The sequence below is a fragment of the Capricornis sumatraensis genome, chromosome 8, assembly GCF_032405125.1.
Source record: "Capricornis sumatraensis isolate serow.1 chromosome 8, serow.2, whole genome shotgun sequence".
NCBI lineage: Eukaryota > Metazoa > Chordata > Mammalia > Artiodactyla > Bovidae > Capricornis > Capricornis sumatraensis.
The window spans coordinates 8001009-8023642 of record NC_091076.1 but is presented as its reverse complement, the minus strand read 5'-3'; the positions used below and the strand labels follow the sequence as shown (position 1 = coordinate 8023642).

General features: G+C 55.2%; 1 protein-coding gene across 2 annotated transcripts; it reads right to left on the bottom strand.

Moving 5' to 3' along the window:
• Positions 1-9196: 9196 nt before the first annotated feature.
• On the bottom strand, positions 9197-22444 carry MAP4K2 (mitogen-activated protein kinase kinase kinase kinase 2). 2 transcript variants are annotated; one of them, XM_068977843.1, is made up of 32 exons: positions 22349-22444; positions 22146-22203; positions 21819-21909; positions 21668-21732; positions 21304-21359; positions 20930-20977; positions 20801-20843; positions 20341-20413; positions 20129-20260; positions 19992-20054; positions 19565-19646; positions 19365-19472; positions 18838-18916; positions 18486-18544; positions 17685-17728; positions 17565-17603; positions 17440-17473; positions 17231-17336; positions 17063-17151; positions 16946-16987; positions 16762-16846; positions 16589-16668; positions 16449-16509; positions 16248-16365; positions 12321-12379; positions 12109-12212; positions 11843-12020; positions 11065-11133; positions 10886-10972; positions 10573-10643; positions 10251-10306; positions 9197-10139 (listed from the first exon to the last, which is right to left on the bottom strand). In XM_068977843.1, exons 1-32 carry the CDS (start codon positions 22442-22444, stop codon positions 10052-10054), a joined length of 2463 nt encoding a protein of 820 aa, XP_068833944.1. In that variant the 3' UTR covers positions 9197-10051. The 2 variants fall into 2 exon arrangements, with proteins under 2 accessions (XP_068833944.1, XP_068833945.1); XM_068977844.1 differs by having other exon boundaries at positions 17063-17127.
• Between the last annotated feature and the right edge of the window lie 190 nt (positions 22445-22634).

Below are 22634 nucleotides of genomic sequence, written 5' to 3'. Positions count from 1 at the left end.
AACACAAAACTACTATCAATATCTGATTGGTTAAATGAAGTAGATTATCCATAACCTGGTAGGCAGCCTTGAAAAGGAGGGACTTCTGTTCTGTATTGTTATTGAATAAGAAAAGAAGCAGAGAAATAGCTATTACATAATCCTGTTTTTGTAAAACAGAGTCCATACGTGTGTATGCATATGATTATATGAGTACGGAGAAAGCCACGGAGGATACACAAGTCACTGAAGATGCTGAAGAGGGAAATAGGTACTTGGAAGTTATCCAATACATTTTAAGAACCAGCATGTTTTTAAAATATTTTTTGTATTTTTTAAAAATGTATGATGTGATCCCATTTCAGTTCAGTTCAGTCACTTAGTCGTGTCTGACTGTTTGTGACCCCAAGCAGCACACCAGGCTTCCCTGGCCATCCCCAACGCCTAGAGCTTGCTCAAGCTCAGGTCCAAGCCGGTGATGCCATCCAACTATCTCATCCTCTGTTGTCCCCTTCTCCCCCTGCCTTCAATCTTTCCCTGCATCAGGGTCTTTTCTAATGGGTCACTTTTTCACATTAGGTGACCAAAGTATTGGAGCTTCAGCTTCAGCATCAGTCCTTCAATGAATATTCAGGACTGATTTCCTTTAGGATTGACGAGTTTGATCTTGCAGTCCAAGGGACTCTCAAGAGTCTTCTCCAACACCACAGTTCAAAAACATTTACATAACATTATACAACTGTATAAAGAAACGCATTGAGGGAGTTCCCTATGGCCCAGTGGTTAGGACTTGCCGGTTTCACTGCCAGGGGCCCAAGCTTGATCACTGGTCAGGGAACTAAAATCTCACAAGCCATGCTGCGAGACAAAAAAATATGCATTGACAGAACAATCACCAAATTTCCACTGTTAGTGGGATCTCAGGTAATTTTCACTTTTTCTCCTGTTTCTATATGTGATGTTTAACTTTTTATACTAAGCAAATGTAACTAATAAAAATGAAGTTAATATTGTGGGCATAAAAGGAAAAGTCGAAATGTTTAAAAATAAGGAAACATTATCAGTAAGTACAACAAATTCTAGGGAGGAGGGGAGAAAAGAGTCATTTGATGTTTGAGCAACTACTAGATGTAAAACAGCTTGACAGATAAGACCCTGAATGAAATTCAGCCCCTGCTTCCAGAAAATCATGGTCTAGCAAAAGAGAGAGACTAACGCACAAATAAAAATGTACTGTTACTGTTAAGAATGCTATTACCGTACTAGTAATAGTAAAGGCTGCAGCTGTGACTCTCATGGGGTAGTGACTGTCACTGCTTTCTAGTCATTTCCTTTAGGATTTTTGTGAGAGTTTTTTAAAAAATTACCAAGTTAAAATAATTTGGTTGTCCTTTTACTAATTTACATTTTTTTAGATTCTTCAGAATATGGTCTTAAAATCTCTAATCTTTAATTAAAAAATATAATTTCCTTTGTGGTCAAGTATATGATCAATTTTTATAAGTGTTCTAAGGACAGATGAATAGTTAAAAGAGTTTGGACATTGGCTACTCCCTGATCTGTTCTGACTTCTTTCCCTTGTAGTTTCATCTTCACAACCACCTTCAGAGATGGGTATTATCTGTTACTTACAGATGAGAAAACCCAGGCACAGTGAGGTTAAGTAACTACCCCAGCGTCACACAACTTACCAGTGTAGTCTTTCGGTCCAAGACTCCTATTTGGCAGAACAGGATTAGAATGTTGGCCATGCCGCTTTCTGGCTGAGGACCATGGAACAGACTTCCCAGTTTTGAGGCAAGTTGGAGTCCTACAGACCCAGGCCAGCCACCCGCCAGCTGGCAACTAGGGAAGTCATTTAATGTCTATGCATCTCAGCTTCTTCGTCTGTAGCATATGGACATTAATGCTACTGTACAGCGCACTGCACTGATAGAATGAAATCGGAGGACGTGGTTGGTTTTAATGGATTATCTCTTGAGCTGTGGGGTCAAGAATTATACACAGATGCCTCCTGATTTTAAACCAGGGTGCAGTATAATGAAAACAGCAACACATCTATCTGGTCTTTGTCCCCAGATCCTGGTAAAGAGCTTCAGAAACCCTTGGGATTTCCTGAGTGCTGGGAGTGTCTTTCATTATTCATAATGAGGCCCTTTGGACCGGTTGCTGGGTTTATGCTAACAAGGAGACTCACTGCCAGCTCTGAGGTCCCTGAGTGAGCTTCAGGATGGTGGCTGGTCACCAGAAAAACCAACCAATTTTCAGCCCTACTCTCCACCTCTGGGTCGGGGGGGAGAGGCTGGAGATTGCACTCAGTCACGTGACCAGTGATTTATTCAATCGCACCTATGTAATAAAGCCTCAATAAAAACTAAACAACGAAGTTTGGAGAACTTCCAGGTTGGTGAACATACCAATGTAACAGGACAGTGATGCACCCTGACTGCACGCATCAGGGTGAGGCTCCTGACCTCAGGACTTGTCCAGACCTTGCTGCCCAATGCATCTCTTTATCTAGCTCTTCATTTAAATGTAGCCTTTAAAATAATGCAGCAGTCACATATACTGCACTTTCCGGAGTTCTTTGTCATTCTAGCAACTTACTGAACCTGAAGTGGGCTGTGGGAACTACCAAACTTGTAGCGAAGGTCAGAGGTATGGGTAGCCTGGAGCCCAGGTCTTGTGGTTGAACCCCTTAGCCTGTGGGATCTTCACCCACTCAGGGTAGTTCATGTCTAAACTGAACTATGGAACAGCCAGTTGTGTCAGAGAACTGGTGTCAGAATGTAAAGAGTAAGTTTTAGGACTTCTGTGGTGGCCCAGTGCGTTTCCACTGCAGGGGCACGGATTTGACTCCTAGTCAGTGGTCTAAGATCCTGCATATGACGCAGTGCGGCCAAAAAGAAGTTTTGACAGCCTACGAATCCCTGGCGTTTTCCATCGTTTCATTCTAATTTGACAGTTCAGAAACTCCAAGCCCCTGGCAAGATTGAGAGGTAGTATTGTGGAGCTAGTTGAGCCTGGAGGGAGCAAATCCACAGATGTTTCTGACCCGCCCTTCCCCCACCATGTCCAGCCTTTGGAGAGCCTCACACATGATTTCATAGCCCGGATTAGGACTGTCTACCAGCGAGTGAGCACACCCGATGCACCAAGTACTTTTCATAATTTTTTCCTGGAAAACCATGTACATTTACATCTTCCTATTCAAGGTATGAATTTGAACGAGGGGTTGATAGGTATTGGAATTTGTGAGTTGGGTACAAATTAGAAATAATAGCAAGATAGCTATGTACAAATCACATATCTGGTAAAGGACTTTTATCCATACCCTTAAAACTCAGCAATAAGAAAACGGACAACTTGCGTGGTGTTAACTATCATTTCACAGTATATGTGTATCAAATCATCACACGGTATCCTTTAACCTTTCAATATGTTTTATGTCATTTGTATCTTGAAGCTGGAATTTTAACTCTATTTAAAAAATTATTATTTGTGGCTGTGCTGGGTCTTCGTTGCCGTGAGCCGGCTTTCGCTAGCTGCGGCGGGTGGGGACTACACTTCGATGCAGCGCTTGGACTTACTGCAGTGGCGTCTCTTGTGGGCACGAGCTTCAGTGGTCACAGCACACAGGCTCATTAGTTGTGGTGTAAGGGCTTAGCTGCTCCACACCATGTGGAATCTTCCTGGACCAGGGATGGAACCCATTCCCTTCATTGGCAGGTGGACTCTTATCCACTGAGCCACCAGGGAAGTCCAACAACCGTATTTTTAAAAGGAGAAGATTTGAATAGACACTTTACCAAAGAATATACCAGCAGGCTTCCTAGGTGGCACGAGTAGTAAAGAATCCTCCTGCCAACGTAGGAGACATAGGAGATGCGTGTTCCATCCCCAGGTCGGGACGATCCCCTGGAGATGGCAACCTGCTCCACGCTTCTTGCCTGGAGAACCCCATGGAAAGAGGAGCCTGGCAGGCTACAGTCCAGGGGGCCGCAAAGAGTGGGACACCACTGAGTGACTGAACACACTACACACGTATATTGGCAGACCTCGCTTTATTGCACGTCGTACTTTGCAGCTTGTGTTTACAAATTGAAGGTTTGTAGCAGCCCTGTGTCAGGCAAGTCCATCGGTGCCATTTTTCTAAAAGCATTTGCCTCCTTTTTCTCTCTCTGTTACACGTTGAGGGCTTTTCCGGTGGGTCGGCTGGTAGAGTCCACCTGCAATGCGGGAGACCTGGATTCAAGCCTGGGGTAGGGAAGATCCCCTGAAGAAGGGAACATCACATGTTGGTAGTTCTCACAATATTTCAAACCTTCAGCCAGCAAAAAAGATATCATTTGCTGAAGGTTCAGATGATGGTTAGCATTTTTAGCAATAAAATATTTTTAAATTAAGGTATGTACATTTATTAAACACATAATGCTGTTGCACACTTAATAGACTTGGTCTAATATAAATATAATTGTCATATGTTCTTTAAAACCAAAAAATCCACAGGACTCCCTTTATTGCAGTGACATGGGACTGAACCCGTACTATCTCTGAGGTGTGTCTGTATATGGTAAAGAAACATAGGAAAAGATGCTCAACATCATCGGTCATGAGGGAAATACAAGTTAAAACCACTGTGAGACACTACCACACACCTATTTGAGTGGCTAAAATTAAACAAGACAGACAATACCAAGTGTTAAGGAAGGCTTGGAGGAACTAGAACTCTCCTGCACAGCTGGTTGGAATGCAGATGGTCCAACAACTTTGCAAAACAGCTTGGCATTTTCTTAAAAAGTGAAACAAGATTTAAAAACAAAAATCAGAATTGAACACAAAAAATTTTTTAAGTGAAACAATACATACCACATGACCCAGCCCTCCACTCAAAAGCATTTAACCAAGGGAAATGGAAGTTTATATCCACACAGACATGTATGTGAATGTTCATAGCAACTTTATTTGCAATAAATGGTCCAAAGCTGGAAACAGCCCAAATGTGTATCAATAGGCAATTAGCTAAACAAACTGTGGAACATCCATCCAATGGAATACTACTTGGCAATAAAAGGAATGACCATTAATATATGAAACAACATGGATAAATCTCAAAATAATGATGCTTAGTGAAAGAAGTCAAATAAAAAGAGTACATACCATATGTTTCCATTTACATAAATTCTGAACTATGCAAATTCATGCCTAGTGACAAAACATTGGTTACTTGGGGCTGGGGAGGCAGGGAGGAACAGGAGGGCCTGATTACAGAGGAAGTTTCTGGGGCAATGGAAACATTTATCTGGATTGCAATAATGGCTTCACAGGTATATGTGTGTGAGAGTCATCAAACAGTACATTTTTAATATATGCAGTTCACTGCCAATTATACCTCAATAAAGCTGCTTGAAAAGAAGCAACAGAAGAAGGCAGCTAGAGAGAGAGGGACCTGCCCAGAGTTTGTCACAGAACCCTGGTTTCATTATCCACTTGATTTCATCGTCTAGGAGAGGACTATCTTGGCTTCTTGGTTTTGTTTTCTAAGCCATCACTGAGTTTTTTGAGTGCTTGCCTTAAAATACTTAAACTTATGTTTTCTAACATGGTTTTTTTCTTCTGGATTTCTGACAGTGGCATGTGCTGTGCTTGGTCGCTCAGTCATGTCCGACTCTTTGCGACCCTACACACTGCAGCCCACCGGGCTCCTCTGTCCATGGGGATTTTCCGGGCAAGAATACTGGAGTGGGTTGTCATGCCCTCCTCCAGGAGATCTTCCCCACCCAGGGATCGAACCCAGGTCTCCTGCATTGCAGGCAGATTCTTTACTATGTGAGCCACCAGGGAAGCCCAAGAATAGTGGAGTGGGTAGCCAATCCCTTCTCCAGGGGGTCTTCCTGACCTAGGAATTGAACTGGAGTGTCCTGCATTGCGAGCGCATTCCTTACCAGCTGAGCTACCAGGGAAGTCTGTGACATGGCATGGGGGATCTTAATTCCCTGACCAGGGGTGGAACTCAGGCCCCTGCAGTGGAAACATGGGCCCACTGGGCCACGGGGAAGTCCCTTACATAGATTTGATACAGACAAAAAGTATGTGGGCCCTCACGTGCATTAGGAACTGAGCTATAAAGTGAACATCCATGAACCCCCTCAAACCAGCCTGAGAACCAAGATGTTACCTTCGTAAATTCCTGAGGTCCTTCCTTACCCCAGCCCCACTCCCCTCACAGGGACCATCGCTTGAATTTTGTGCTTTCTTCCCCTGACCTCCTAGGCGTTTGATCGCATGTGTGTGCTCAGTTGCTCCGGTCATGTCCAGCTCTTTTGTGACCTTATGGACTGTAGCCCACCAGGCTCCTCTGTCCATGAGGTTCTCCAGGAAATAATATTGGAGTGGGTTGCCATGCCCTCTTCCAGGGAATCTTCCCAACCAAGGGATCAAACTCACATCTGCATTTCAGGTGGATTCTTTAATAGATGGCTTAGTTTTGCTTATTTTTGCTATCATGCTGTGTGTCATTTTATGCAATTTGCTGCTTTCACTTGACATTACATCTCTATAATTCATCTGTCTTGTTGGATTATGTGTATTACAATACCTCCAATTCTCCCTACACCCTGCAGGTCGATATAGGATATGGTCTACCTGGGGAAAATACAGCCCAGCAAGCTCACCCAGTCCAGGGACCCAACTCCAGGGCCTCCTTGTCAGAATATCACGTTCATTCCTTCACTCAAAAAGCCTTCTGTGTACCAAGCAGTGACCAGGCACTGGACATGCCACCGTGAGCACAGAGAATACCCCACTGTCCTGAACCACCGATCTGGTTGTTCTCTCTCATCCTGACCCTCACTTGACTCGGGGTATGGGCCAGCTACCCAAACATCCTGGGGTGACTTGCCTCTTCCACTTACCCACAGGATGGCTTAGAGAGGCTGATCTGACCCATCCCAGAGGCTTCTGCCCAGGGAGGGCAACGTGACAGTAGCTGTCACAAGGACAAAGCCAGCTCTGACCCAGCAAGGCCACTTCCAGGAATTTATCCTATGGGGCACTTGAGTATGTACAAAGTGGCCCTGGCTTAGGAGTATTTATTGCTGCATAATTTGTAATATCACACTAGCAGAAACAACTGAAATTTCCATCAGTAGCATCTAACTATGGTTAATTCAGATTAGTTATGAGAAACCCATACAGTGGAACATCATTAGCTATAAAAGAACAAAGGTGGAGGCATTGATCATGGAAAGTTCTCCAGGACAGATCTTTTTTTTTTTTTTTTTTTTGGTCATACTGCACAGCTTGTGGGATCTTAGTTCCCCAACCAGGGATCAAACCTGGGCCCTGAGCAGTGAAAGCACAGAGTTTTAACCACTGGACTGCCAGGGAATTCTCTCCAGCTCTCCAGGATGGATTTTAAAGGGCAATATTAGAATATTGTGTGGAATATATCACTGTTTAAGAAAGGGGAAAGACTAATGCATGCTGAACTGCTTAAACACGCATGAGTACTTCCAGAGAGTTCATAAGGAACTGGGACCTGGATAGGAGATTTGTCATTGTTATCCAGTTTGTTTGTTTTTTTTTTTAATTGTGGGACTTCCCTGCTGGTCCAGTGGTTAAGACTCAGTGGTCCCTGGTCTGGGGCGGGGGCAGCGGGGGGTAAGTTCCACAGGCCACGTGGTATGCTGCTGCTGCTAAGTCGCGTCAGTCGTGTCCAACTCTGTGCGACCCCAGAGACGGCAGCCCAACAGGCTCCTCTGTCCCTGGGATTCTCCAGGCAAGAATACTGGAGTGGGTTGCCATTTCCTTCTCCAATGAATGAAAGTGAAAAGTGAAAGTGAAGTCGCTCAGTCGTGTCTGACTCTTAGTGACCCCATGGACTGTAAGCCTACCAGTCTCCTCCATCCATGGGATTCTCCAGGCAAGAATACTGGAGTGGGTTGCCATTTTTTATGCCCCGCCCCCCCCATCTATGTACTATGGCCAAGGGTTATCTATTAAAAAACACACAGATAAAATAACAATTTTGGTCTTTCAGTGCGTATTCCCTGGCTTCTTGACCCTTCTTTGGCTGGTAGCCAGCCTTTGCTGGCAGCAAATATCTTATCAAAGCTCCCTGCTTTTCCCTGGCCCCCTGCTTTTGACACTACAGTCTGACCACCCCCCAACTGCTGTAGTGTGCTGGGGGACTGGGCTGCCACAAGGTGGCACTGTCTGCTGCCTGCTGCTTTGTGGGCTGAAAGTCCTCCAGGGTACCTGGGAGTCAAGGGTCAGGGTCTATGTCCACTGAGCAGAAGCTCACCTCCCCAACCCTGGCACTCCTCAATCCTGCACCTCTGCCAAGAAATCTGGAAAAATGGAAGTTAGGAATCATATTCCTGTCACCCCCTCCACCTGGCCCATTAAATGCCCCCCAAGTGGGTGCAGACAAACCTTCAGAACCCGGAAGGTGCCTCTTACCTTCCTCTGGGTCTTAGGGAGAACACAGGAGCTGTGCCTCCACTCCTAATCTGAGCCCCCATTTCAGTTGAGAAACCCTCTCTTATCCCTAAGAGAGCAGTCAAAGCTCTGCAGGAGGGTGGACAAGGGGACAATGTGACGAACACAAAATGGCTCAGGGTCCCCTGCCAGGAGCACTAGGGACTGGGCTGCCATCTACCCACCCACTCAGCACTTCATTCATTTATCAAATATTTGCCAACGGCCCACAGGTGCAGAGTTCTCATCTAGCACTTGAACATCAGAAGGGAGGCGACCGGGCCCAACTGACCTCGGACCTTTGCTCAGGCTCCTCCCCCAGCCCCAGGCCTCCCGGCCCTCTGCAGCCTTGGTCCTGCCTCACCTACCCAAAGACTCTGCTCAAGGGCAGCCTGGTCAGTGCCTGGGACCACTTGGGGCTCCCTGGCCTGGGGGTACGGCACTGTCTAAGAGGGACACATGGGAGAATGACCACGGAAAGCCCAAAGCTAGCAACAGGTGGATGGATGTACCCTCGAGATGCAGGCTCCAGCAAGGAGGACAGCTGCCCTCACTGGGGGCTGGCCCACATCTGGGTAGGGAATCCCTCTGGGAGCCCAGGAACTCTTGTTCAATGGACACAGGCTAATCTTCCCAGAGTCTAGCTTGATGAGCACGCCCGTGTTTAGTAATCCCAGCCTGACAAAGCAGACAGTAGGTGGGAGGCAGCCCCAGGCCTGGGTGCGGGATGCAGGTCGTGACAGGCTGTCTCCACAGGCTGCAGCCTCCCTGGGGCTGGGTAGAGCAGCCTTGGGCTGGCCCCTTCTGGCCCCTTCCACAGGCTACCTGGTGGGCTCCCACCTGGGACAGGGGTCCTCCGGATGAATCCGTTGTTCGGCGCCTCCCCCCGCCCCATCAGCGTAAATCCTTGGCCACAAAGGAAACCTCACACTGCAAGGCAGGGGACTCATCCTGAGCAGGGGAGCCCAGGAAAACATGGAGACCCTGAGATCTCAAGGGGGCCGAGGCCTCCCCTTTACCTCTGCCTGGCTCCCCGTGAGAGAGTCACCAGAAAACTGGTGGCCCCCCTTCCACGTTTCATCCACAGCCCCTGGTGCCAAGAAAGATGCGCTGGAGGGAGACGTGGCGGGAGATGAGGCAGTGGGCTCACCATCCCCTGACCCAGTGGAATCGAATCAAACCAGCTTTAATGCCAATATAGTCTCTCTTTTAAATACCACGTTCCCCAGGATGGAGCGCAGGGGCAGGCTCTTGGCAGGATGAGTGGAAAGGAAAAGTGGAACAAAATGGAATGGATAGCCCCAGGCTGCCCCCAAACTGCCCAGGGCCCTGCCACGGCGCTCTGGGGACCAGCTGCCCACTTGGGAGGGGGATATGACAGCAGCTTCTTCTGGTCCAGTTATTGCAGAGGTGTGGGCTTGCGGGCCCCTCCCTTCCCAGAGCCCCCAGACTCTTCTCAGGATTTCTGCCCTTTCAGACCAGCAGAACCAGGGCCTGAGCTCCTCTAATCTTGGAGGGGCCCCCCTGCCTGAAAGAACTGCCGCATGGGGCAGGCGGAGGCGCCCCTGGCCAAGCCAGCTAGGTGACTTGCTCAGTAACTGCTCTGGTGGCCTGTGAGAATGTAGAGGTTGCTGTGAGCCCCGGGCTTGTCGGTGGGAATGCTCTCAAGGATGATGTCTCTGGAGGGGAGGGAGAATGGAGGTGAGCGAGGTGGGAAGGCGCATGGCACCACCATCCGTGGGGGTGGGGGTGGGGGGTGACTGACGGGGAGGCCGGGCACCGAGTCCTACCTGTGGGCGCCGAGCACTCGGAAGATCCTCGTCTCATCTGTGATCTCCTGGGTTACCTGGGAAGAAAAGGGGCACTGAGGCCACCCCAGCGCACCTTCTCCTAGAAGGTGGGGACCACCGGGTGGGGAGGCCCACAGGTGCAGAGTTCTCATCTAGCACTTGAACATCAGAAGGGAGGCAACCAGGCCAAACTGACCTTGGACTTTTGCTCAGGCTCCTCCCCCAACCCCCGGCCTCCCGGCCCTCTGCAGCCTTGGTCCTGCCTCACCTACCCAAAGACTCTGCTCAAGGGCAGCCTGGTCAGTGCCTGGGACCCCCTCACCTCATTGGTGTCCAGGCTGCGGCCCTGCATCCCATGGCTCCAGAAGGCCAGCACGCTGTCCTGCAGGCACACTGGGAAGGGCCGGGCCACCATCAGCCCCGTGCCTGCCCGAGGCCACTGGTTCCCCCTGCGACGCCCCGGGCCCAGGTGTGGGTTGCAGACCAGACTGCAGGTGGCCAGGATGGCTCTCAAGAGGGGCTGGGGGACCTGCCTCCTTGTTCTGCTGCCAGCCCCAAGCCCCAGGGCCACATCATGCCCTCCAGGCTGGCATCTTTTGCACCCACCCCCACCCCTCACCGTCCGGTTCACTCACCCACAGTCTCAATGGGGAAGTCAAAGGTCAGCACAGGTGCCAGCGTGGCCGTGGGCTCGCCCAGCAGGTTGACGATCCTCACACAGCCTGCACAGGGGCGGGGTGGGGGGTGCTGATGGGTGGGGGGGCTCCCTCACCACCCCCTCCAACACCCCGGGCCTGACCCCAGGAACACTCACGGTCAAAGCAGACCAGGACGGTGTCCCTGTCCACCTGGATCACCTGCTGGGCCGAGCCCGGGAACCCCTCTGCAGTTAGGGAAGGAAGACAAGGCCTGGCTGAGCCACCAGCCCCGCTCTAGCTCCGAGAGGAAGACATGGGGCGGGGGGCGGGTCGTTAGGCAGTCTTCACCACAAGAGCATCCTGCGGGGTGTCATGATGCCGGATCTCACTGCACAGCTGGGGCACTGAGGCTTGGCGCCAAAGTGACCCATCCGCAGGCTCACAGGGAGCCGGGCTGAACCCCAGGGAGCCGTGGGAGAGCAGGGACCCGGGAGTCAGGGGAGCCAGGCTTCAAGACTCAGTCACTATGTGACCTTGGATCTCTGAGCTTCAGGTTCCTTAACTGTAACCAGGCATGACGATACCTACCTCACAGGGCCGTTGTGAGAATCAAGAGTGAAATCCCATGAGACCCCTGGCTGGGAGTTTGGGCACCGTACGGTCCGGGCGCCTCCCCTTCCTTCACCCACCGCCCCTCCCTTTACTCCCTGAGCTGCCCCAGCACCCAGGATCCTGCTTCCTTGCTCAGAATGAAGGCCTCTGGCTCCTGCCTTCCCTGCAGCCCCCGCGGGGTTGGTCAGGTTGTCTTAGCTGCCGAGCCCTTTGGTCTAGTGACATCTTCTATGGGGAGACCCAGCTAAAAGGAGGCTGGGAACCTCTGTGGGGCACTCTCTGTGTATACATACCACACGCACACACACACGTATTCACGCAGGGCCTGGCCCTCCAGCTTACCGGGTGGGATGAGGATGTCGGGCGTCAGGCCAGCCTCCAGCGGTAGGACATGAAACAGGACACGGCAGCCGGGCCCCTCAGGGCCCTCAGCCCCCACACACACCTGCGGGAGCTCCTTCCCGTCCAGTACCAGCGGCTCCAGCATCCCTGCTGGGCTGGGCAAGGGGCTGGAGAAGTTCTGGGGGCAGCAGCGGCACTCAGGTCTTCATTTCCTCCCCCAGACCCCCCTGCCACCCGCCCAAGGGGTCCCCCCACCGGCCCCGCACCTTCAGCAACAGGAACTTCTGCAACGGCTCGTACCACTGCAGCAGGAGCAGGCTGGCAGGGAGCGCGGCCAGCAGGAAGGTGCTGCCCGTGTGGGGGTTCCGCACTGAGGGAGAGGAGGTGGTGAGCCCCGGGCTGTGCCCGTCTGCGCCCAGCTAGCCCCGCCCCACCCCGCCCCGCCCCCACCTCGTCCCACCCGCCCCCCAGCTCTTACCCACACGACACTGCAGGCAGCCTTTGGTGTCAGGAATCTTGCTGGACAGGGCAAAGCGCCTGGGGGGACAGCAACCAGGGCAGGTGTCCCGGGCGCCATCCTGGGCAAGGCCCGCCCCCCACAGAGCCCTAAGGATGGGTTCTAACACCTTCCCTGCCTCACAGGTGGCAGACTGAGGCTCTGGAAGGCCAAGTCACTTGCTCGAGTAACAGAAGGGGATGTGATGCTGGGCCCGTGGCTCCAGCACCCAAATTGACAGCCTGGAGCCTGTACATCCAGACCAGGGGTTTGGCTCACAGAATTCTCTCTAACCCTGACTGGGGGGCAAGACACTTGATCTCTCGGTGCCTCAGCTGACTCCTCTGTAGATGGGGGGTGGGGGGTGCAACCGTGATACCCACCTTGCAGGGTCACAGTGAGGTTTGTATGAGTTAACTCAGCAGAGGGCTTGCAACAGAGCCCACGTAACAGGTGCCCTCACAGAAGGCTAGCTTTTCTCTTCCCCTATTAATACTTTCCCACCTATTTTCAGTCACTGAAAATCCTTTTTAAGGAAAGGAAGGATGCAAATGCTGTTTTTGTTTAGTTGCTAAGTCGTGTTCAACTCTTTTGCGACCCCATGGACTGTAGCTGGTCAGGCTTCTCTGTCCATGGAATTTCCCAGGCAAGAATAATGGAGTGGGTTACCACTTCCTCCTCCAAGGGATCTTGCCAACCCAGGGATCGAACCTGCATCTCCTGCATTGGCAGGCGGGTTCTTTACCACTAAGCCACTGAGGAAGCCCAAAATGAAGAAATGAGCGTGTGGGAGGGCTGGGAGCTGATTCAGGCTCCAGCTTCTCCTTCAGCCAGAGCCCTCAGGGCCAGTTCCCACCCCACGTGCCAAACGTCACAGGTGGACAAGCTGGCCAGGGGAGACGAAGACTCGCAAGAAAGGGCAATCGCCAGGCCTTCTTCTGTTTGCGCTGGCTATTACACGGGGTGGCCGGTGGGTGGCTTCCTCTGGTGCTGAGGGAGAAGTAGGGTCCTTGCTCTGGTTACTTGCTGTCCCCCAAGCCCTCAGGGGAAGCTCCGAGCCCATTTCTTGCTCTGAGGGACAAGGCAGCATGCCAGCAGCCCGGCCACCTCTCCCTGTGACCCAGGGCCTGTCTGCACCCTCTGCTGGGATGTGGGCCTCACCGAGGAAGCCAGCACCTCTCTCCCTGCCTTCGCTCCACCCTCCCCTGTTCCTTCCACTCTCTTCCCAGTTGGCCTTCAGATGGGACAGAGACAGACTTTTTTGTTTTTTTCTCCAACAATTTGAGATCTCCACTGTGACTTCCCGAACACACACCCAAAGCTGCCTGTGACACGGGGCTGTATTGAGCCTGTTTCCTGCAGGTCCCAGGCCAAAGCATAGGTTGGCCTGAGACTGAGGTCAGGAAGCTCCAAGGCCACTGGGTTCCCAGTGTGGTCCTCGAGCGAGCCTGCTGCACAAAGGACCTGGGCCCCTCATCTCCCCGGTGGGTGTAGCCACGGCCCATCCTCCTGCACCCACCCCACTGGCTTCCACCACCCACCTGGTCAGGGCAATGTCTAAGCCCACAGCCCACCTACCCGCTCAAATCTCAGGGCCACCCCCCACTGCCCAACAAGAGCTAAGGCCTGTCTTGTACATTTCAAACTCCACATGACACCATTGAATTCTGCCCCACCCGCAGCTGATGACAGCTTCATCCTTCCGTTGCCAAGGCCAAAACCCTGGAGTCATCCTTGACTCCTCTCTTTCTCTTCCATCCACCAACTGTCAGGAAATCCTGTTGGTCTGGCTTTCAAAATAAAACTGGAATCTGACTGCCTCTGTCCTCCTTCACCGCTACCCTGGCCCAAGGCGCCATCAGGTCGCACCAGCCTCCTGATAGGCCTCTGCTTCCGCCTGTATCTCCTCCAGCCTCCTCCCAGCGCAGCAGCCAGAATAACCTGTGAGAACCTCAATCAGGGCACACTCAGTCAGGGGTAAAGGCCGCTCTGTGGCGACAGGGCCCCCAGAGGCCAGCCCCTTCTCACTGCCCCCATGTGGACCCCCTGACTCCTTGCTGTTCCTCACACAAGCAGGCCTGGCCTCTGGGCTCCAGCCCCCAACCCCCAGCCCCCAGATATTCTCAGGACTCACTCCATCACCCCCTCAAGTCTTTGCTCACACAGCACCCTCTCAGGGACGTCCTTCCTGACCAGCCTTTGAACATCGCCTTCTGACCCTCCTCCAGGTCACCACTGGGCTGCCTCCTTCCTCATGCCTATTGTTGTCTGTCCCTCTTGACAGAGAGTCTGAGGAGTTACAAGGGTCTCTAGTTCCCAGAAGGGTCTCAAGCCCAGAAGGCTGCCTGGCACATACCAGGAGCTGTGCAGCTGAACGAGGGCCCCTACCACCCGTGGGCAGAGGAGCCTGGCAGGCTATAGCTCATAGGGTCGCACAGAGTCGGACATGACTGAAGAGACTTGGCACGCACACACCACCTCATATACACACCTCAAGTCTGCTCACGGGGGTCTCCCTGTCCCTCCCTTCCCCTCACGCACACTCTCCTTGGCCCCCAGATCCCGTCAATCCTACTTCCTAAATATTGCTCGGGTCCCTCGTCTCAGGTCACTACACTGGCCTCCTCTCCAGGCCCTCTCATCAGCCTCTTGCTCCATTCATCCTTCCCGCTGTCACCACAGCCATCGGCAGGCGCTCCCATGTCCATCTGCCCAGACAAGCCCCTCTCTCCTTCCCCAGCTCCAGGAGAGGGCGCGTGACCCAGGCCTGGCCTCTGGCTCCTCATCCCATGGCCGCAGTGACCAGTCCAGAAGCGGGCACGGCCCTCAGCTAGGCCCGTGAGAACTGGCCCCAGCCTGTGGTGGGAATTACTTGGAAACAGAGGTTCCAGTTCCATGGGTTTATTAGCTAGTGGATCACTGGGTGGACCTGCAGGTAGCTGTCACTGGACAGGAAAGCCTGCTTGAGGATGTAGGTGACAAGAGGAAAGCAGAGCCAGGAGATGCAGGAAGACGCCTAAGGGTGCTGCTGGAGCCTGGATCCAGCTGGGCCTGCAGCTGGCCCTACTCCTGTTAGTGCTAAATGTTAGTGCTTGGCCGCACAGTCCTGTCTGACTCTGTGACCCCATGGACTGCAGCCCACCAGGCTCCTGTGTCCATGGGATTCTCCAGGCAAGAATACTGGAGTGGGTTGCATTTCCTTCTCCAGGGGGTCTTCCCAACTCAGGGATCGAAACTGGGTCTCCTGAATTGCAGATGGTTTCGTTACTATGTGAGCCACCAGGGAAGCATCAGACTCCACTCCCACCCGAGGCATTAAATTCCCTTTTGTGCTAAAGCCAGTGAGTGAAATCATCCGCAATAGGAAGAGTCCTGACTGACATACAGAGGGATCCTACTAAGATGCCCCCAGTGCCACTGCCAGTCAGACAAAGCCCAGATCCCGGCCTGGCATCAAAGGCACAGCTCTACCACCTATGCGGCTTCCCCTTGGGCTGCTCCCCCTCCCCTACTCAGGCCAAACACCTTCTACCTCCCCAGATCGCCTAGGAAAATTCACACATATTCCTCCCTCGCTGGAAGGCTGATCTCTAATGCATCTGCCTGGAAGACCCCCATGTGCTGTCAACTCCCACAAACTCACCTAGCCTCTCTGAGGCCTCCCCGCCCCTCCCAGCTCTGGCTCACCCCAGAGCTGAGTGTTAAGGACTCATGGGACTAGTCCCCAAGCCCAACCTAAGAACTGGTGTTTCCCAGTGCTCAAGAGACATGTGCCCCACAGCCTACCCACCACAGTGCCAAGGGCTCGCCTGACACAGTGTCAGGACCAGGAAAGGCCAGTTCCAGCCCTGGCTCTGTCCCTCCATCTCCCCCAGGTGCTCCCATCCCCGCAGGGCCAGGGTTGCTGACCTGGGGATGATGCGCTGGGTGAGGCGGTTGGTGGGGATGGAGAGAGGGACCTGCTGCTGTAGCCGCCGCTGCTCAAACAGGCCTGGGAGGTCGTGGGCCCAGATGTGCGTGGATTTCCCTGCAGAGGGAGGTGGGAGGGGGTGGGGATCAGAGTTGGTGGGCAGGGTGCTGGCCCCGCCCCCTGCCTGTCCCAGCTGGTACCTGAGAGGGACAGTAGCACGTTGTTCACGCAGTAGAGCCAGGCGCAGCGGTGCGAAATCAGCTGGAGGCCACAGAGCAACAGGTGGACAGCGTCAGCCCCCAGCCCCCGGGCCCCCGGCCCCCCTGCCAGCTGGCCTCACCTTCTCCAGTGTATCCTCATGCAGTTCATGTAGGTTGAGGGTATAGATACCTTCCTCGGCTCCCACCACCAGGAACTGGTCTGCAGGTTGGGGCATGGGGTCAGAGGTCAGCTACATCCTCTGACCCAAGCCAGGGATTCCCAGTCTCCTTCCTCCTCCCTGGCCCTGCCTACCCCGCGTGACAGGGTGAATCCAGGTGATAGCAGCATGGATCCGCAGGGGGCAGCCATTGAAGACCTTGGAGAAGCAGGCGCCCATCTGGAGAGGAAGCAGGAGGCTGATGAGGAAGTTAAGGGGCAGCGGGGGGCGGTGGGGCAGCAGGCGGACAGGAGGCGGAGCTATGAAACAAACACTTACGTGCACCTTGGGAGTCGGGGGGAGCCCGTGGCAGGATGACCTCTGGGAGGGAGGAGAGGAGTCAGGGTCTTACCCGAAGACTCCCATCTCCCCCACTCCCCTTCAGCACCCCCTCACCTCAGGATCTTCCCGGTGCTTCATGGTGGCCCAGGCGGTGGGGAGCAGGGGAGGGCTGGTGGGGCCTGGGTGCGGCAGGGGTGGGGTTCCTGCAGGCACAGAGCGGCCGTGAATTCCAGTCCCAGACCACCCCCGGGCCGGCCTCCTGCCCCCCCACAGCTGGCTCACCTGGGAGGCTGGGGTGAAGGTCCTCAGCTGGAGGCTCAGTGGGAGATGGCCCCAAGAACGGGGCCCTCTTGATGGTTCCTATAGTGTCATCTGGAGAGTCCAGCTCCTGGCAGGAGGGTCAGGGGACCCAGCCCAGCTGTTAGCAAGTGACCCGGTAACCTACTCCCAGCCAGCAGCACCCCCACCCCCAGCTCCCCTCCACTCTGAACCTCGAGTTCCAAGGCCGGCCGGATGGTCAGGCTCCTGTTGGGGACAGATTGCAGGGAGACGAGGTGTGAGGTGTGATGGGGTCATGAGCCCGGTCCCCACCCCTCTCCGGGCTCCGGGCCCTCACCTTTCCTCCAGGGCCTCCTGGACTGACTGCAGCAGGCTCCTGGGCAGGGATGGGGAGGGGTCAGAGGTCAGCCTGCCCTCCTGCTCCTGCCCCCCTGCAGCTTCCTTCCCCCTCACTCACCCGCTCAGCTCCTCCTTCCCCAGCAGTGTCCATTCCTCTTCCCACTGTGGGGAAACCAAGTCAGAAAGGCCGGGAGGGAGGCAGAGAGACAGACAGGCAACATGAGAGGGCGCTGGAGAGACGGGGGAAGAGAGAGAGAAGGCAGACAGATAGACGGAAAGTGAGATGGTAACAGGCAAGAGAATTGGGAGAGAGACAACGAGACAAAGAAACTGTGAAAGAGGGACAAACGCAAAGAGCGAGAGAGAACGAGAGAGTGAGAGAGACAGGCATGGAGAGCCTGAGATTGTGGGGGCGAAGAGTGGTGCTGATAACGAGAGACAGCGAGAGAGCAGAGACGGTGAGTCAGACAACCCAGCAGTCACAGCGACTGAGGCAGAGAGGAACGTGCCGAAGGGGGTGGCGGTGGGGGGTGTCCTCCAACGCGTGACAGGCCCATGTGTGTTTTTTGGCCATGCTGCATGGACCACCTGGGATCTTAGTTCCCTGACCAGGGATGGAACCCGCGCCCCCTGCAGCAGAAGCGTGGAGGCCTAATCACTGGACCGCCAGGGAAGTCCCAGGCCCACACCTTAGAAAGGCATGATCGCTCTCTGCCACCCTCCACCAACTGTCCAAAACGATCTGCCCCAGGAAGGAGCCCCAGCCCTCCCAGTCCCTGTGCGGGTCTGTTAGAACGGCTCTCCCGGGCCCAAGGGCCAGGCTGCTGCGGCCGTCAAGGCTCCTGGGTTTGAGATGCTTGGCCGCTTGCAGAGCTCCCTAGCCCTGCCCCGAGGACCACCCTCATAGCCAGCCCCTCACCGGCTCATTCAGTGGGTCTGTTTCCTTCCTGCGTGGGGCGCCGAATTTCACCTGGTGAACTGGGGGCCCAGATCCAGGTGTTAGGGGGCCAGAGACTCAGGACTGATCCCTAAAATCATACCAACTCCACACACAGCTCTCCACCAACTCCACACAGATAGCCCTCTCCCAACTCTCCCAACTCTATACATTCAACCCCCCCTAGGCAAACACAAAGCCCCCCCAAGTCCACACTCAGCCCTCCATCACCAAATTCACATACATAGCCCCCTAATCCACACAGCCCCCCACCAAATCCATACACACAGCCCCCAAATCCACCCACAGCTCCCCCTCCCAAAAACAGACTCACACTGGATCTCCGAGGGGGTCCTCTCGGCTGGGCCATGCTGCCCCCGGGAATGAATGGTGTCCGGAAATATGTCATAAGTCTACAAGGGAACACACACAGTGGGCACACGCCCACACTCACCTCATACTAGGCATTCCTTGAGGTGCTTTATACACACTGACGTGTTTGTATTCACAATAACGCTCTGAGATTACCGTGAGATTAAATGCACCTGCCTTTCACAGGTGAGAAAACCAGCAGAGAGAGGCAAGGAACTTGCCAAAGATCACAGAGAGAACAGAAGGTGGCTTAAGTTAAGCACCTTCAGTTAAGGTAGCCCTTAACATCACAGGGCCAAGGGCAAGCCCCTGTTGGAGTGGGCGACAGGGAGGCAGACTGGCTGAGGGAAGATTCCTAACAGGTGGGCTCAACCAGACGGAAGCTCCCTGTGATGCAAACACACGAGCTGAAGGGACGTGACTGTATCACCTGTGTACTCCTCACCCCCAGACCAGGCCAAGACCCAGTCCCCAGGGGCTCTCACTTACCTCCAGGTCACAGTCTTCTGGAGAGGGGGTTCCCAGGTGGGGATCGTTGGCCTTGTCCAACAGCTGTGTGAGGAGAGCCCGAGGCAGCTGCTGGGTTGTGAAGGGGTGCTAGAGGATGGAGGGGGGGCGCAGCTTGGTTCCTGGCTTCCGGTCCCTGCTTCTGAGTATCAGGCCCCCTGCTCCACCCTCCTGCCTCCCACCTGCAGAAGCTTCTCTGCTGTCGGTCTCTTCTTGGGATTCTTGGTCAAGGCAAGCTTGAGGAAGTGATGGAAATTCTGGGTCCTAGTGGGTACAAGAGCCCCCCCACCCCAATCCCGCCCCAGGTTAGCCCTCAGGCAGAGCATCCTGCCCCCACTCCAGAGGATTCTGCTGAGCCTGCCCAGGAAGGGGCCAGTTTGAGGCCGCGGGCAGCTGGCCTGAGCAACACTGCTGTTTCGACACGGCAGCGCCTCCATTATCAGCCACCCGCCTTTCTTCCTTGTCCACACGGGTCCCCGGAGCAGAGACAGGGCCCAGGCCCCACTCCTGGACATGGTCTGTGGAGGCTCAGGAAGGGCAGACCCTCAAGGCTGCACCTGGGGAGCCGGCAGACTGAAAGGGGGGCCCAGCAGGCGATGTGGCCCTTACCAGCGAGTCTTGTCTCTCAGCTTTGGCGGCTGGAAGCTGCTCTTGGACATGAGCATCAAGGCCCTGTGGAGACCACAAGTCAGAGGTCAAGGGTTACAGGGTTCTTGGGCCAGGCCAGGGGCAAGTGTTCTGCTGACCTCATGGGATGCAGGTGGAAGAGAGGCGGCTGCAGCTCCCCCAGCTCGATGGCGGTGATGCCCAGGGCCCAGACGTCACACAACTCATTGTAGCCACCTTTGCGCTCCACGGCGGCCACCTCTGGGGCCATCCTGCAGGCAAGGTCACACATGAGATGGCCAGGGGCCTCCGCTCACGACCCCCACCCCCTCAGCCAGAGGCGCAGCCTCACCAGTATGGAGTCCCAATGAAAGACCTCCTCTTGGCCACAGACGCTGTCAGCTCGCCTGACACCCCGAAGTCAGCTGCAGGGAGAAAAGCTGCTCTCACCCCACCTCAGGCTGCCACTCCCCACCCACAGCCGGGGCACAGGCTCAGGATGCACCTGGCGGGGCTCAGACAGCAGGTGGCCCAGGCTCAGCTACAGCAGCCACAGGCACAAGGCAAGGCCAGGTTCCCTCCTGGGAGGGGTCGACCACCTTCTAGCCCTGACCCAGTGCCCGGTCCCGGGTTAGACTCCATACAGACCCAACCACATCCAACTTTCCAGCAGGAAGGGAGAACGGTGCCATGTTCTAAACGGGGAAACCAAGGCTCAAGTGGTAAAACGACTTGCCCGAGGACAAGCAGGCTCCCAGACTCCAGGAGCTCCCACAGAACCCTCGCCCTGACGGTGTCCCCAGGGTACTGACCCAGCTTGACATCTCCCTGGAGGGTGAGGAGAAGGTTGGCTCCCTGTGGGAATGGAGGAGAGAGAATCCTGTCTGGTGCCACCGAGAGTTCCCTCCTCCCTCCCACGATGCCCTTGGCCAGACCCCTACCTTGATGTCTCTGTGGATCTTCCCCTGAGAATGCAAGTGGTGGAGCCCCTGCGGACAAAGAGGAGCCCCTGAGAGCAGCTACCCCCTGTATCTCCCCTCTCCTGAACCCCCTCAGGCCTGGGGTCCCCCACCCAAGCAGCTTCCTCCACCCCTCTCCCCAAACAGGAAGTGACTGAGCCAAAAGGGAAATGGGCTGCTTCCGGCAATAGGGCTGGGGCCCCTTCCCCGCCAGGACCCACAGCCCCTCAGGCAGCTCAGCCTGAGGGACTCCACCCACCCCACCCCACCCCACCCCAACACACACAGGGGCCTGCTGGGCTGCCTGCCCTGCTCCTGGGGATGAGGGGTGTGAGCAGTCCTATGGGCCCAGCTACCTTCAGTGCCTCTCGACAGACATAGGCAATCTGCCGCTCCTCCAGGGGCCCGGTGGCTGCAATGGAAGGGGTAAGGGCTGGCTTGGGGGTCTAGGGGGGATATGCTGACCCACCCAGGCTCCACCCTGTGTAGGGGAAGCAGCAGGCACTGCTGGCGAAAGGGGAGTTGGCCACATCCCTTCCTGACATAGGGTAGGATATACAGCCCAGAGAAGGACAGCATTTTTCTCAAGGTCACACAGCCAGTGAAGAAGCGGAGAGGGGCCCAAGCGCAGGGCCTCATTGCTCTCCTCCTGCCCTGTGTTGGGGTAGGGGGATGGGAAGAAGGCTGTGGCCCTCTGGGGCCTGGAGTCCTAGCCCTCACCGTGGTAAATCTCCTGCAGGGACCCCCCTCCGCAGAACTCCATGCAGATCCACAACCGGTCATTCCTGGGGTGACACAGAGCTGGGGTGGGCACATGGCAGTGCCACATGGGGGCTGCCTGGGGGCGGGCAAGGGGATAAAGCAGCCTCACCTGAGGTAGCTGCCAATGTAGGCCACCACATTGGGGTGGCGGCACTCGCGCAGGATGGTGATTTCCTGCTGAAGGGAGCTGATGTCGTCCCCTGGGAAACACAGGGCATCATGAAGGGCGCCGCCTTAACTCAGTGCCCCATCTGCAAAATGGGCACAGAGTGCCTCCTCTCTTCAGGCCAGACAGATGCCAGCCGACAGTACCTCCTGGGGCCTGCCTCTCAGCGGGGGGCCTCGGAAACGGCAACTCTCCGCCCCTCACACCGCGCCCGCCTGCGCCGCGCTCTGCCCTCCCTCCAGCGCTGAGGCCCTGGCTCCCGGCCCTCACCTGGGTCTAGCTTGACTATTTTGACCGCGGCCAGTTCGGACGTGACCGTGTCGCGAGCCTGCAGGGGCGGAGGGGGTGAGGAGGGATGAGGAGGGGGTGAGGAGGGATGAGGAGGAGGCGGGGCCGGGGGCCAGCTCCCGCAGCAGGACGCAGAGCGCGCACCCAGCTCTCAGCTCTCCCGCCCGGCCCGCCGCCCGGCGCACCTTGTAGACGTCGCCATAGGTCCCGGCCCCCACGCGCTGCAGCAGCTCGAAGCGGTCCCGTGGATCCTGCAGCGACACGTTCTGCAGCAGCGCCATGGCCCGGCGCCGGGCAGGCGCGAGCTGCGGAGCCGGCGCGGGGAGGCGCGGGGCGGCGCGGGGCGGGGCGGGGTGGGACGGGCGGGGCGGGGTAGTACCGCCGGGGCGGGAGCCGGTGGCTCCGAGGCCGCGGGGGCGGGACCGGGCCCCAGGGCGGGGCCAGGCCGGGGATGCCCCGCCGCCCGGCCGG

Bases quoted from the DNA above. Each gene is read 5' to 3' on its own strand.
- MAP4K2 (XM_068977843.1), bottom strand. From the start codon at position 22,444: ATGGCGCTGCTGCAGAACGTGTCGCTGCAGGATCCACGGGACCGCTTC. The intron at 18,917-19,364 runs GTAAGTGAGAGC...GTTCCCTTGTAG, and splicing joins CAGAAGACTGTGACCTGGAG to ACTTATGACATATTTCCGGA. The intron at 16,669-16,761 runs GTAGGCAGGGCC...CCCAACCTGCAG, and splicing joins GATTCACCCTGTCACGCGGG to ACCAGTTCCTGGTGGTGGGA.